Genomic DNA, 15,568 nt, shown 5'->3' on the forward strand with positions numbered 1-15,568 from the left:
AAGTACTGATTTGACTGTCCCATATCAGCCATACTATCTAAATCTTGGCCACAGCATTGCCTGGTTTTGCTTTCTGCCTTAAATCAGTTAACTACAGTCTAGTGTTATGCAGGTTTATTCAAAGATACATGCCTCCAGCCTCATCTACAGAAAACAGAACTGAGGGAGTACTTCTGGTCTTGGTGAAGAATTAGCCAAACCTCTGGTGTAGTTGCCTCTTTGAACCTTGTCCACCCTCACCTCCTCACCTCTCACTCCCTCCCTTCCCGCCCCCTCCAGTGATACATTCCAGGCATCAGAACAGATAGCAAGCAAGAGCTGTAAAAATCTCTGATCCTGAGGTACAACTGATAGTTGTTAACCCCAAGTTCTAGCCCACATCCTGAAATGCAGTGTCAGAGGGAGGGAGCTGTCACCTCAGCTGACCCACTCTGCACCTTGTAGTTGTCACTTAAATTCAGCTCCATGTTCAGAGCTTTGCCTGTTATCCTGAGGGTTAATGCACAGGTCTCATTGCTTTAGTGATACCACTGTGCCACTGTCCTATCCCCCATCTTCACCCCTAGCATTGATCGAACATTTGAATGGACTTGATGTTCTCAACAGTTTTTCTTAGTAATTAAACATAGCAAAAACAAGTTGCATGTTAAATTGCTTTGTTCCATGGCAGTCACCTTTATAATAAAATCAATATTGTTCGCTGATGTAATTTTGTCAAGGGCCCTTTTCTTTTCCAGACATGGAACTGGATACATCTCTTCTTCTATTGCATCTAATCTTTGTGGTATGCCTATGAGATAGGTTTTATTTCCCATTTCACAGATGAAGAAATGAGGCTCAGAGAAGTGAAACAACTTGCCCAGAGTCACCCACATTGATGGGGAGATGGGGCTTGAATCTCGGCTCCCTGGGTATCATGTTCTTTTTTATTAAGTAGCTTTAGTGACCTTCCTCTTTCTGTTTTCTGAGAAGCATTCACTGTTGGAGGAGCAAAATGATATAAGCCAAATTCCCTGCCATCCTTTGATGTTACTGCCTTTTACCAAGTCTGGCTTTGGAAAGGACATTTGTGCAGCTTCAACAAAGAACCTTAGGGCTTCCTTTTAGGGAATGGAGAAGAAGGACATCTATTTACATGTATTTGTTCATTTATTCAGGCATAGTGATATGCAGTGGGAGAGACAAAGATGAAAGGCCATGGTTCCTGTCCTCCAAAAGTTCATGGTGAGGCTGGCATGTAAGCAACCAGTCCTAGTCTGGTGTGATCCGTGATCTATTGGGAATGAGAAGAAATTTCACTGGGAGCATGGGGTAAAGAGCCCTTCACTCTGTCTGAGATTCTGGGATAAAAGTGGAGAATACATCCACTGTGGGACATACAGGATTAAGACCCTCTGTCTTAATTGGGAAGAAAAGATGGCCTTCTAGTGGCATAGTCTTGAGCTTGGAGAAAGTGTGCTTGTAAGGCCCTGCTCAGCCACAGGGCCATCAATTCTCCACTGGGTTAACTAATGCTATGAGTGGCATTTGCATCAGCACTAAAAGTATTAGGCACAGACTTGCTCTTGCAGTAATGAGCTGTACTGGCCATTATCCATATTTTTGTTTTTGGACTCATTATGCTTTTAATAATCTACTATGTTTGGTTTTCATTCTCTGTCTTTCCTGAAGCCTAACCCAAGTTGATCCACAAGGATAATTAGTGCCTAAAGGAGATGAGCAAGGAGGAGTTTCATAGAAAGAAATAGATGATTTTAGAAAACTGGGGGAATCTACAAGAGGAAACAATCTCCTCTTACTCCGTGCCCTCAGGTAGGGTATAGATTGGTATAAAAAAAGGTGGGAGAAACTTGCTTAAGGTTGAAGACTGATGGTCATCATGTCCTAAGAAATCTACAGAAGCTAAGATGTTTTGATTATGGTCATTTGATAGAGAATGGGGAGGGAAGGAACAGGTTGGCTGGAGAGGGAAGTCAAATTTAGAGTAAAAGTCAGGTTGTGGACCAAGGTTAAAAAGAAATGAAAATGAAGTAAAATTTGGTAGAAAGATCAGAGGCTCAGAAGGCTTAGTGGAGTTACACATATGACTTAAGCTCAGAGTCTCCCAGAAGTGAGTCTGAATCCTGGCTCTGCCTCATCCAAGTTGTGGGACCTTGGGCAAGTCACAACCTCTCTGAGCCTTAGTTTTCTAGTTTGTAAAGTGAAGGTAATATATGGGATCACTGTAACGGTGAAATGAAGTGTCTATGGACTTGGCACATAATGAGTACTCAGTAAAAGATAACAGTCATTTTGCTTTTATGGGAGGCTAATTACTAGCTACATGATCTTAGTTTGGTACACTTCACTTCTTTGAGCCAGTTTTCTTAACTGTAAGTGGGGACAATGCCTGTACAGCAGGCAAGGTTTTTGTGGGGATTAAATAAGATTAGGTATACAAATCATCTGGTAACATAATAGAAGTTAAAAAAAATAATAGTGCTACAAGGTGGGTAACAACCTCTCAGGAAATGGCAGGTATAGAAGATGGTAGATGTTTACTCTTTTATATTCTAGAGCCTATGAGAAGCCTCGAGCTTCAAATATTGATGTCATAAAAGAGCTCAGAGATGCTCTTTCCACCCTCAACCTATCACTGACCATGCTAAACATGGAGAAAGAGGAGGGCCATTGTTGAAGTAAAGGGACAAGGAAGGATTCTTGGCCATCCTACAAAGACCAGCTCAAGTGGTATTCCCTCCATGATGTCTTTTGACGACCCTGCCCCAGGGAACTCTCTTTTACCTCACTTCTTTTGACACCCAAGTTTGGCCCTCTAATGTGGATGCTGAATTACAATATTCACATTTATTTCCCATGAGTGTGGCTTCATTCTCCAACTCAGTTTTAAGCCCCTGGATGGCAAAGTCTAGGTCAGATCATTTGTGTGCATCTCTTGTGAGAGCATAAGGCTGGGCACAAAAGCCCTCAAGAAACACCCAGTATATTGAGCGCCTTTCAATCTAGGTTTTAGAATAGCCCTGAAATTTTTGTATGTTATGTTTGTGTGTATCACAGATGGCACAAATGGGGACATCAAAAGGGAAAGCTTTTTCTATTGTCCTAATGATCTGAGCTCCAGTTTTTTCTCAGTAATTATTTATTGAATACTAGTTACATGAAAAGCAACTTACTGAATGCAGAGATGAATCCCACCTGAATCTTGCTCTCAAGTTGCTCCATTCTAATAGGAAAGATAGAGCCACAAAAACAGAGCCTTGATTCAAAGTGCAAGGTGACTAGTGTTATATGAGTCAGAGAAAGGAACTTGGAACATATTAGGTTTCCCATAGATATGGCACTTAAGCTGAGTCTTGATGGGTGATACAAATCTGGGCATATAAAATTAGAGGAAAGGAAATCTGGGAAAGAGATGATTAATTGTAAGGCATGTACATGGAACAAGAAAGAATACTGTTGGTATGGACTATAAGATATGTGAAGAGGAATGGTGAAAACGTAGATCAGAAAGATTAGTTGAAGCCAAATGGAAGGAGGTAGTGAATTCCAGGTTAAAAAAATGTTTAAGTTTATTCTGCAGGCAATAGGGGGCTATGAAATCTAAATCTAACTATTATCTGTCAGTCTATCTGTCAGGAGATTTTTTTGTTGGTGGTGGTGGGGTAGGAAATTAGGTTTATTTATTTATTTAAATGGAGGCACTGATAATTGAACCCAAGGCCTTGTGCATGCTAAGCATATGCTCTACCACTGAGCTATGCCCTCCCCCCAGGAGATTTTTTTTCAAACTGGGTAAGTACATAATCACAACTGGCTTCTAGAGTATTTCAGTGTAGCATATAAAAATCAGTAGGCCAAGATATAGGTCTACAGACTTATATCATGGATCCATTGATTTGGAAAATAGTCCAAGTCCACATTGTACAGGTAGAGAAGTGATCTTCTCAAAGTCACCCAGCAAGTTAGTTTTAGTATTAAGACTGGAATCTAAGTCTCTTGACTCCCAGCTACTATTTCTCTTCCATCCTTGCCTCCTCAGTTTGAGACTGTGATTTTACTATGGCAAATTACAGGCAGGAGAGAAAAACACTGGGGTCTTTCAATGAAGAAAGTCCTTTGCTGCTACTTCAAAGTTTGACTTGTAATCAATCATCAAGTTGTAGATCCCAATAAGGAGCCTGGGGGGATGCAAGGTTAATGACCTTTGTTTTCCAAGGTCTTGGGTTGATATCTATTTGGATGTGACTGCAACTTGGAAATGAATGGGTTTCATACTTTAATGAGTGTCATTTGGCTCTCTCATCAAAGGAAGCAATAGCCTTAGGATGGACACAGCTTCAGGTAGAAATGTTTTCTGCCTCTGTAGCTTGTGCTTCCCATCCAACACCCCCTCCAGCAACCAGTTGAAATGGAACAATATTGTCTGCTGTTATAATCTGATCTGCATTGAGCAAGCAGCATCATGTGGCCTAGTGGTTCTCAACTCTGGCTATACATAACATCACCTAGGGAACTTTTAAAAATACCCATGCCCAGATCCTACCCCAGTCAATCAAACTAGAATCTCTGAGGATGGGTCCCAGGTACTGTATGGTCTTACTGTTTCCAGTGTGTAGCCAGGGTTGAGAACCACTGGTACTTGGGATTGCATGGGATTCAGAAATCAGATGGACCTGAGTCTGTTGCCAATGAACTGTGAGGTTATGTCTCATTTCTGTGTCTCTGTATTATCCACTATAGAATAGGCATAATACTTTTTATCTTTCAGGGTTGTGGCCAATGTTAAATGAGAATATATGAATAAAGTACTGAATATAGTATCACAGTACCTGGAACAGAACAGGTGTTCCATAAAAAGGTAGCTAAAGTTTTTACCAGTTATTTTATTACCATTATTATTATAATTTATCATTTTTTTATATTACTACTAATAACAGCAAAACAGCAGACACTGGGAAGAATAGTGGATGCAGAAATGGGAGCTATGGGTTTCAGTCCTCACTCTACCACTTAGACCTAACTATGTGATTGTGGATGAGTGAGTTCACCTTTCTGAACCTTAGTTTCCTTCTCTGTAAAATGAAGAAAGTAAGACCCATCTACTATTCTTTCCTATGAAGCTTATTGTTAACCTTAAATAGTTACCTGGTAGAGTGCTTTGAACAGTATAGCATATGTTAGAAAAATCAGATTATTATTATAATTTTGGTCATTTTTCTCAGCTGCATTTCTGTGTACCCCACCTGTTGCTAAGGGGAATGGTGTGTTGAGAAATGTAAGATACAGTCCAGATGGAGAGACAGAATTTATATGTGTGTAAATGAATAGTACTTGGTTCATACCTCCATTAGAACACCAATTGTGCTGTATTATCATTATCCCTTTTCATGTCTGTCTCCCTCACCAGAATGACTAGATGGAGGAATTTAAACACCCCACACAGCAATATTTGAGTGCTTATATGGATGGAAGTTACCTATGCCAGCTGGAGTGTTCAAAGGAGTGATATTTGAGTTGAGTGTTGAGGGACAGTTACAATACAAATAAGACATGAATACAGGGACATATATTGGGCAAGAAGCCAGACAGAACTTAGTTATCCCTGCTGTATGGTACACACTCTCTATCAGCCATCTAATTTAGCCCTTACAATCACCTTGTAAGGAGGAGTTATACACATTTCACAGATGAATAACTTGGTGGTCAAAGAGTTGAAAAAGCTGCTTAGGGTCCCATATCTTGGAAGTAGCAGAACAAAGCCTCAAAACCAGGTCTACCCAACTTCACACTCTGTAATTTCCACACTATAGCATACTATCTCACCTAGAAGTAAGAGTCAAGGGCTTACTTTGATTAGCCATTGAGAAGTTCAGTTTAACTAAAGTAGAGCTGGTAGTTAAGGTCTAGTGTTTTTGCCTGGGTTGATAATCTGGGACCAGCTCATAGAAGACCTTAAATTTATGTTAAGAAGTTTGAACTTTATCCTGTACATTTTATAGTCACTGGAAAAATCTTTATGGAGGAGAAAAACAATTTGAAAATACTTAAGGTAAATTTTACAACAGTATTATATGGATTAAAGTTAATATTATTTACATTTATCTTAAAAAGTTTTGTCAGATAAAATTTAATTAATATTGAGATTTACTGATAAAAATTGAATGAATATCAAGATCTACCAACACCTTCACATAGTTGCACATGTGTCTGTTTCCATGTGGTGTTCATCAAGACATGAACAGTTTTTGTGGATTTGTTTTCACTTAATATTATTTTATATGCCTGTATATTTTTGACCTAGCCCAAATCCTTGTTAATTCACACTTCATATACATTGGTCAAACACTTATAAGAATTGAGTTGTTTGCTTATTAGCCTTTGTGGTTGAGTCTGGATTTTTGCTGTTAAGAAGCATGTTTTTGTGCCAACTGTTTTCCTTTTTTTTTCTTTTGGGTTAATTTATTTGGGCCTGTTCCCCAAAATGAATCGACTGGATCAGCAAGCATGAACAGTCTCATATGTATGATTCACATTTCATCCACATTGTTCCAGAATTCTTGATGGCTATCTAGATCGAATAAACCCAATGCATCTGTTTCATGATACTCTTGCCAGAATCATTTTATTACAAAATTATGTGAATTAATTTTGTACTGACTGACCTGGAAACTAGACACATAGAGACAGGAGGGCGAGTTAGGAAACTGTTACACAATAGTCAAGGCCTAAGTGAAAGGGCTTGAGTTTTGGTGATGATGAATTGAACAAATTCAAATTCATCATCAAGCATTGAGTAAGTACCTACTATGTGCCAGGCTAAGTACTCAACATATTAGTACCTACGTAAATCTTCTCACTATCTCTGTAAGACAATATATTATTGGTCTTGATGATATAGTTGAAGAAAGTGAGACTTAGCAAATAGATATGATATACTCTAGGTCATACAAACAGGAAGTTCCAGAGCTGGGATTCAAACATAGGCTTTCTCTAGGGCTAACTGCTGGAAGCACTTTTTTTTCCTAAATCCAGAGTTGTTAGTGACCAAAAAAAAATAGGTAGTATTCTATTATACACACACATACACACAGACACACATACATATATGTATATATATACACCACAAGGTCCTACTGTATAGCGCAGGGAACTGTATTCAGTATCTTCTAGTAACCTATAATGAAAAAGATTGTGAAATATGTCATTCTAGCCTCCAAAACTATGAGAAATAAATTCCTGTTGTTTAAGCCACCCAGTCTGTGGTATTTTGTTATGGCAGCCCTAGCCAACTATTACAGCACCATACAGCAAAAATGAAATTAGTGCATATAAAACCTTATGAGATAAACAGCAAGTTTCTACTGTATAGCACAGGGAACTATATTCAATATCTTGTAGTAACCTATAATGAAAAAGAATATGAAAAGGAATATATGCATATATATGTATGACTGAAACATTATGCTGTTCAACAGAAATTGACAGAACATTGTAGACTGACTATACTTCAATTAAAAAAAAAGAAATAGGGGCCAAGGGAGGTAGCCCAGATAATTCCAGTATTGAGTACCTTCTCAGGGGTAGTGTTCCACTTGGCTAACTATCCAAGTTCTTTTTGTTCTTCTTTCTTGCAGGAGACCCTGACAATTTCAGCAAATTGCGTCCTCCAGGAGAAAAGCCAACCATCATCCGCCCCCCTGTGAGGCCTCCAGACCCTCCCTACCGGGCAGCTACTCCGCAGAAACCAGAACCAAAGCCAGATATTGTAGCTGGCAATGCAGGGGAAATCCCATCTTCCGTGTAAGTAGAGTTGTTTTTCAACCTTGACCTAAGGCCCATCTTAGGCCACCAGGAATGCTCTCAGGATCACCATTATGATTGTGAAGTGTGTACAGAGCACAACTCTGGAGCATTATTAACTTCAGAGTCTAGGGAACTGGCACAGACCAGTCCTGTTCAAAGTATTCTACCCAACACTTATGGCTGAGAGGTATTTCCTAAAGCTGAAGAGTTTAAACCTTGTGCCTGATAGGAGACCCATTTTTCTTAGCTGCCCTGATCTGTGTAGGGTGATAAGATTACTTGCTGTCTTCATGCTTCCTTGGCTCTGGAATATATATATTATTTTCTTCTTATTACTACTGGTTTTAAAAGTAATTCAATAAACAGATTTGTTCTTTTTACTTGGGCTTTGAGGCTTTCTTTTTAAGAGAAGGCATGATTTTTAAAAATCTTGACTCGGTTGTCTCAAATTCTCCAGAGGGCCTCTTGCAAGGTAGGAGCAGAGCTGATGTCCAGCAGACATTCCTGAGGCTAGGCCCCAAGCCCAGGAACCAGGGATAGAGCAGCTCAGGTGGGGCAACCTCAGCTCTCAGGGAAAAGCCTTGCTTGGGCACAAAACTAGCCTGGCTGCCTTCTCCTCAGCCAGTGCCTGGGACCCCTCAGTGTACCACTTCTTGGTGTTCCTTTTTTCTCATGTCTCTTGTTTTCCATAATTGTAAAATTGGGGAAATAAGAGAAACAAAGCCTCCACCATTTGGACTAATTACCTGTGTATTTACAAAATGCCAAAAATTATCCTCTGAAAACAAGAACTTGTTTCACTTTTTTCCCCAGGAGTAACCTGAATGGGCAATATACATAAACTATTCTGAACCAATGGGACACAGAGGGTATCAGCCATATCTTTGGGGGTGCCTATGGTCATTGAGACATTTCACATTCTGATATTTTGGTTTTCCTCAGCCCCAGGTCCTTTGCAAGTTAAGTCAGAGCCTGGCATCAGAGGCCCATCTTGTTCACTTTTTCTGTCCTTTCCATTGGCCATTGGTTTTCACATGTATTTCAGACCAACTCATGGGACTTGGTTGGCTTCTGTTTGCAGGGTGGCTTCCAGGACCAGGTTCTTTGAAACAGCGTCCCGGAAAACAGGAAGGTAAGACATGTAGGTGACAGGAGAGAAACCAAATCACTTTTTAGTAAATGCATCATGAGCATGTCATTTGCTTTCTTACATTCTCTTTTGCTGTTTCTCTGTAGCTCTGTCTCTGTCTCTCTGTGTTGACTGTCTTTTTTCCTTCCTCTCCCACAACTCTGTCTCCCTGTCTCTCACCCTGTGTCTCTGTCTGTCTCTGTACCTGTGTGTCTCTCTGTCATTCTATTTGTCTCACATACCGTTTCTTTCTCTGTGTCTGTAATTCTCAGTCTCTTTCTGTCTCTCTGTGTTTTTCCACTTATGTCCCTGGTTCTGTCTTTGTCTCTCTCTGTCTCCCTATCTCTTTCACTCTTTTTCTGTCTCACTTTCTTTGTCTGTCTCTTTATCTGCTGTCTCTTTGCCTCTCTGACTCTGTTTTTCCATCTCTTTCTCTCTCTCTCTCTCTGTTTTTCTCTCTCTCTCTTCCCCACATACACACACACACACATACACACAGAGTACTCACATGCCAAATAGTATTGCAAAAACTTGAAGCTCAATGTAGGTGTTATTTTTAATCCCTTTTTTATTGAAGAATAGTCAGTTTACAATGTTGTGTAAATTTCTGGTGCACAGTATAATGTTTCAGTCATACATGTACATACATATATTCCTTTTCTTATTCTTTTTCATTATAGGTTACTACAGGATACTGAATATAGTTCCCTGTGCTATACAGTATAAACTTGTTTATATATTTTACATACAGTAGTTAGTATCTGCAAAACTCTAACTTCCAATTTATCCCTTTTTTGTTAGTTTACTTATTTAGATCCTATTATATTCTAAAAGGATAACTGACAGGAATATATAGAATGTAATACTCTAACATAAACAGCCTTAGAAGAAGCATAGCCCTCATTTCAAAGATAAACATTAGACTTAGGTGGTTGTTTTCAAACTGGCTGCACGTATAAATCACATGGAAAATTTAGAGGGAAAATAAAATGAACACAGATTTATTTTATGTTCTAGACCCACTAAAATAGAATCTTCAAGAGTAACGTTTGAGAATCTGTTTTTTCTATTGTTGTTGTTTTGTTTCCTTCCTTCCTTCCTGTTGTTTTTAAAATTCCTTAAGTGCTGGTACAGACTTTTCAAGGCCTGTCATTTGGGACTGTTTAGACTAGAACACCTGGAGAAATGAAAGCTTAGCCTTCAGGGACTCTTCTGTGAGTTTACTCCATGTCACTTACCAGAGGGTTTGAAATTGTGCTTCCTGATGGGTAACAGGAGTGTAAGTCTTCCAGGTAGTCAGTTAAAAGCAGAACAATGCACCTTTCCCAGCAGTGCAGCTGGGATAGATTTGACATCATCTAGTTAAAACTGTGGGACCTGACTTACCAGGACATGATTCTGAACAGAAAGTCACCCTAGTTCAGCTTGGCAGTCAGCCACAGGGAACCCTAGGCTGGGCCAAATTCTCCTTAGACAATAATTTACCATTTATTCTACCATAACATATGAAAGAGAGGTCAAAGTCCCAGATTTCTCTTACTGATAGAATGAAGATAAAGTTTTCACTTAGGAAATTTTTTAAAGAAAGCTTAATCAAATACTTACCTTGAGAAGAAAAGAAAGAAAAACAAAGAGAGAGAGAGGGAGAGAGAGAGAGAGAGAGAGAGAGATCTTAATATTCCTAACAAAGTATACACTATGAGCAGGACTACTTCCCATTCCTGGTGTCCCTTCCTCCCTCCATAGGATAACCATATGAAAAATAAATACCAAGGAAATAGCATGATGCGAACTAGAATTAACAGAATGAACTGGGCATATCTAAAGGAAAGCTTTTTAGAGGAGGTAGTATCTGAACTGGGGATTGAAAGATGGATAGAATACACTGAAAAATGTAAGGGATTGATCTGTAACCTAGGACAGGGAACCAGAGCATTGAGAGGGAATATATACTAGGCATGAACAAAGTCCAGTAGAATCTTTAAGGCAGCCTGACTTCCAATAGGGAAACTATAGCCAAACTGGTATTGAAAGTGTGAGAAGAGATTAGTAACCACTGCCTGGGCTTTGTCACTTAGTGTTCAGGGAAGTCTTAGACTGACCACAAAATAGGGGGCTGTGGCCAAAGCAGGCACTTCCTATTTTCAGGCCTCTGGAACCTAGATTTAATCCTGTTCCATATCCCCAGATTCCACTTGGCAGGAGTTTGGGTAATATCAAAGTGGGTACACCTGTCCTCCAGTATATCATGAGCGACCTTCTTAGGTACCCACAGGTGCCTCCCACTCAGCCTCCACATAGGGAAAGCCCCCCTTCTGTCTAGGCACCCATTTTGTAACCACCACTTGCATCAGTACCTCTACGTGCCAGCTACTGGTCAAGACCCTCAGACTAGCCTCAGTCAGTCTCATCTCTCATATCAAATGAAAGTGACCTGTTTAACCTTGGCTCTGCCTCTTTTTGCTTCCCATCTGTACACCTGACTGCAACGTGACATTTGAATGACCTCACTTCTCATTCATCTAAATTTCACAATTGAAAAAATTCATAACTCCAGAGAAACTAATAAATGGCTCATCAAGAAGAGAAAGGAGGGGAAGACATTTCAGTAAGGCAGAATAGTTTCTGCAAAACAGGCTCATGAAGTGATTCGGGTTCCACTTTGGCTAGAATGTAGGGGTGAGAAGAGGGAAGCTTGACTGGAGGTGAGGCCAAGAAGATGGATTAGCACCAGATTGTAAAGGCCTTATATGACATACTAAGGAGTTTGATCTTTATTCTTTAGTCTGTGGGGAGTCATGGAAGACTTTTAGGCATGACAGTACATATTCTGAGCTGCCCCAATTGTGAAAAAAAAAATTTGATGGTAATGAGGAAGGTAGTTGTGAGAATAGAGCCTGGAGGTAGGGAGACCAATTAAGAAGCTAATCATCCTAGCAAGAGTTGACGAGGCCCTGACCTATGGTATTGTCAGTAGGAATGGAATGGAAGGACAGATTTGAAGTTGAGTCAGTAAAACCTTGCTGAATTTTCAAACATGGAGTATTGGAGAAAGAGTAAGAGAGAGGGAAGTCTAATTTGGGCACTTAGCTGGATGGTAGCAAGAATCAATCATGAAAGAATAGGTTTTGTGGAAAATTGCTCTGCTCAATTTTGGACACAGTGTTTATGAGAACCCTGCAGGACATCCAGATCAAGGCGTCCAGTGGGTAACTGCAACTTAGCCTAGTAGTTGAGGCTGGACCTACATAGGGTTAGAGGTAGAACTGTTGAGCACAGCCATTGTACAAATTCATGGGGGCATTCACATATACTACAATGTGAATAGTAGCCTTTGAGGGGGTTCTTAGTATTTAATGGGGATTGAAATCATGGATGGGAATAAGATCACTCAGGGAGTCAGTGTAAATATACTTAAGAGAGAAGAGACAAAGAATGCTGAGGATATAGCTCTGGGGCCAGCTATTGTCTGGGATTTTCTGGCCACATTCTATGGGATTTGATTCTCCAGGATTGTCTCTTTCCTCCAACCATCCCCTGACAAAGCTACATTAAGACTGATCTAAGTACATCAAGATGCTGGGCAAGGCTGGTTTGATTGTCAAGGCAAAGGAATATTCATTTTTCACATGGCATTTTCCCTCCCTCTTTGCCTTGCTCCCGTTTTAGATAATCACAGAATGTAGTCATTGGTCTTGACCCAATTTCTCTGGTCTTCTCTAGTCTCCCATAGTTTGGCATTCAAAGGATTGTGCTGGCATCTGAAAGATGCCTTTGTTTCTGGGGGACTGGGCTCTTTAAGTCTGCCAGAGAGGTATATAAGCAGCATATAAGCATGGAGTGAGATGTTTTGAAACACCTGGATATAATCACTACCCCATTTTTCAGATGGCCTAATTGTCACTGTCCTGAAAGGGTCACCCATCCTCTTGCTTTGTCTTTCCAGTTCTGATTTCTAGAGTCTTAGTGAAATGTCTTTCCTCCTTTACCCACAGTTCTCAAGGCAGACTTCCTGGAGATGAGAGTTGAGGCCTCAGGTATGTAGTATCCACCCTTGACTACAGAACCTTGTTACACATAAAACTTCTTTATGAAATCTGAGTTTCTGAGGACTGGAATACCATGTAGATCCAGAGAGGGGGAATTCACCTCCATGCCTCAGTTCACTACCCTATCATTACATGACCCTTAAACTTACTACCTTTTTATTCTGAGATTCTCTGTGTTTTTAAGTCTCCTTTCTCTTGCCTTTCTTTCTCCCTCAGCCAGACTACAGTATAGTTTTACAAATTGCCTTTGAATCAAGTTCATTAGGAATCCTAGGCTGTGATATTTGGGGCAATTACGTTTCCTTCTCTGAGCCTCAATTTCCCATATGTAAAATGAAAAGTTTGGAACCTTCTAACTGCAACATTCTTTAGGTCTATAAGAAGATCAGCAGCCTCTCTTTTGGTATTATAGCAGGTCCCGAGAGTCCACCTTCATATCTATAGAGGGATTTCATGCCTTCGGATCAAATCATTGTTTCAATCTTACCCCCTTGGACCTTCATCCTGAGTCCTTTATATTTGTCTAATGCAAAGCACTTTCACATCCATTATCTCATTTGATCTATATCAAATGTCAGAAAGAGGGAGGCTAATCTGTATTTTAATTCAACAAATAAAGGAACTGAGGTTCATGGGGGTTAAGTAACTTGCTTAGGTCACCAGAGCCATGGAGGGCCTGGAAATTTCTTTCTCTACCTAGGAGTTCTGGTTGACTATCAGATCGTTGGCATGACATGAAGCAATATATGCACAAATGAGATCCAGATATCTGAAGCCGAGCTTTCCATGTACTCCTCAGCCTTCCTTTTCTTCCTATCACTGCCAGTCCTCAGAGGTCTATGGGTAGATAAGCTCTTCCTTATCAGCTCTTACAAAGGTGAAGTCCCAGTAAAAGGAAGTTGTGAGTCATTGTAAGGCTATAAAGGCAGTGGCCATTCTGCAAGGGGGGTAATCTCAGAGTTATCAGGCTTCTGCACCCCTGTAGACTTTCTGGGGATTAGAGTCATGGCTAAAGACACACAATTTCCAGGCCTGATTATAGCACCATCTTAGGACTGTTTCATGGGAATCTGAGTTATAAGGGCCTTTGCCTAGCCAGCCTCTATTGCTCAGAAGATTAGCTACCAATTTGTATGGTTAGCTACCCACTAAAAGAGGCCCTACTCCTCAGAGGCTGTTAAATGCTTAACCAGTCCTAGCTAATTCCTTACTCTCTTCTTTCCCTTTCAGGTTTTAAAAGCCTTGGCCTCAGGGGACACTTTCCAGGTTCTAGAAGGGTCTTCTTCAAACCCTTGTGTGCTGAGTCCTTTTGTGCTGAAGAGCAGATCTTTCCTGGCCCTGCACCTTCAGGCTCTGGGATGCTATAAAATAAGGGACACATGTCCTAGACACAAGTTTATTTCTCCTTTGTATTCTGTCTTCATTCCCTCAGAAGGTCTACCTTGAGCTCCTGTAAGACTGTGAGTGACTGAACTCCCTCCCTCAAGCCAGACTGCAGAAACCAAGCTATCCACTGACCTGAGTCGAAGAGAAGAGCTCACTTTTCAACTCTTCTCTGAACTTCCTGCTTCCTCAAAAGGCCATCCCTCTCTGAAAGATTTGGGGCTGAAGACTGATCTCAGAGGTCTTACCCTGAACTAGAAGTTACTTGAGTTGGGAGCCATTGCTTACCTTGGAGGTAGAGGAGTGGGAGTGTTTGCTGAACATTGGAGAATCTTAACATGTCTCTTACTGAGGATATAGACCCTGGTGCCAGGTTGGAGCTCTGGCCCTACGTGCCAAGAATGTGTCTGCTCCCATGGGGTCAGACAGAATGAGTGATGCCCCCACAGCCCCTCATATGGACTCAGGAAGTTGACCTTCCTGCTCTTGCCTATAGCCACTTAGGACAAATCTGTAAAGCATGTTTTGCATGTCAAAGCTTAGGTCTGTTTGAATTATTCCTCCTGTTTTCTCCTGACAGCCTCCTTTCCAAGCAATCAAGAAAGGAACAAAAGCTGAAAACAGTTCTTTTTAAACAGGCAGCCTGTGTTTCTCCTGTGGGAGTTCCAGTTTTGGGTCAAATGCTGGGAAAAAAATTGTTAAGATGGATTGAGGCCTGGCAGCTGCCACTGTTGCTTCATGTTTGCCTTCTGCAGATAAGCTCTTTTATCTCCTGAAAGAAACAATTCTTAACCCACTATCTATGGATTCAAGAACTTCATAAAGTCTCTGAAATGATATGCAGACTTCCATGACAATGTGCCTTTTCTGGAGAGATGATCCATAGCATTCTACTGAATTTCAAATTGGGCCTATGACACAATAAAGGTTAATAATCTCAGCCCTTGAGATAAAAAACTCTTTCTATAACCCATAAAATATTTGATTGGAAAGGCTTTTCCAAATTACTTAGCCTAACCACATAGTTTACCATTGGTGAAAGTGAGGCAGAGCAAGGTAGCAGCCATGCCTAAACAAGATCCCACATCCTTGGGCTCCTACACAAGGTTCTTTCCATTACACAATGATTATCTATCAAGGGGCCATATGATTGGTGGCTTTAGTGGTCATCATTTTGAAGGTTTAGCTTTTACCCTCTCTCTTG

General features: G+C 40.5%; 1 protein-coding gene across 2 annotated transcripts in view; it reads left to right on the plus strand.

The window, feature by feature from the left end:
- OPHN1 (oligophrenin 1) overlaps positions 1 to 15,304 on the plus strand; it is a 583,720-nt gene extending 568,416 nt beyond the window's left edge. Inside the window, exons 22-25 of one of the 2 annotated variants that reach the window (XM_031446485.2) lie at positions 7,635 to 7,800; positions 8,885 to 8,935; positions 12,928 to 12,969; positions 14,212 to 15,304. In XM_031446485.2, coding sequence (XP_031302345.1) covers positions 7,635 to 7,800; positions 8,885 to 8,935; positions 12,928 to 12,961 — 251 coding nt within the window. In that variant the 3' untranslated portion in view covers positions 12,962 to 12,969; positions 14,212 to 15,304. The remainder of the gene's footprint in view (positions 1 to 7,634; positions 7,801 to 8,884; positions 8,936 to 12,927; positions 12,970 to 14,211) is intronic. The other variant, XM_064483080.1, reaches the window with a different exon arrangement.
- The last annotated feature ends 264 nt before the right edge of the window (positions 15,305 to 15,568 follow it).

This window comes from Camelus dromedarius, chromosome X (genome assembly GCF_036321535.1).
Source record: "Camelus dromedarius isolate mCamDro1 chromosome X, mCamDro1.pat, whole genome shotgun sequence".
NCBI classification, from domain to species: domain Eukaryota; kingdom Metazoa; phylum Chordata; class Mammalia; order Artiodactyla; family Camelidae; genus Camelus; species Camelus dromedarius.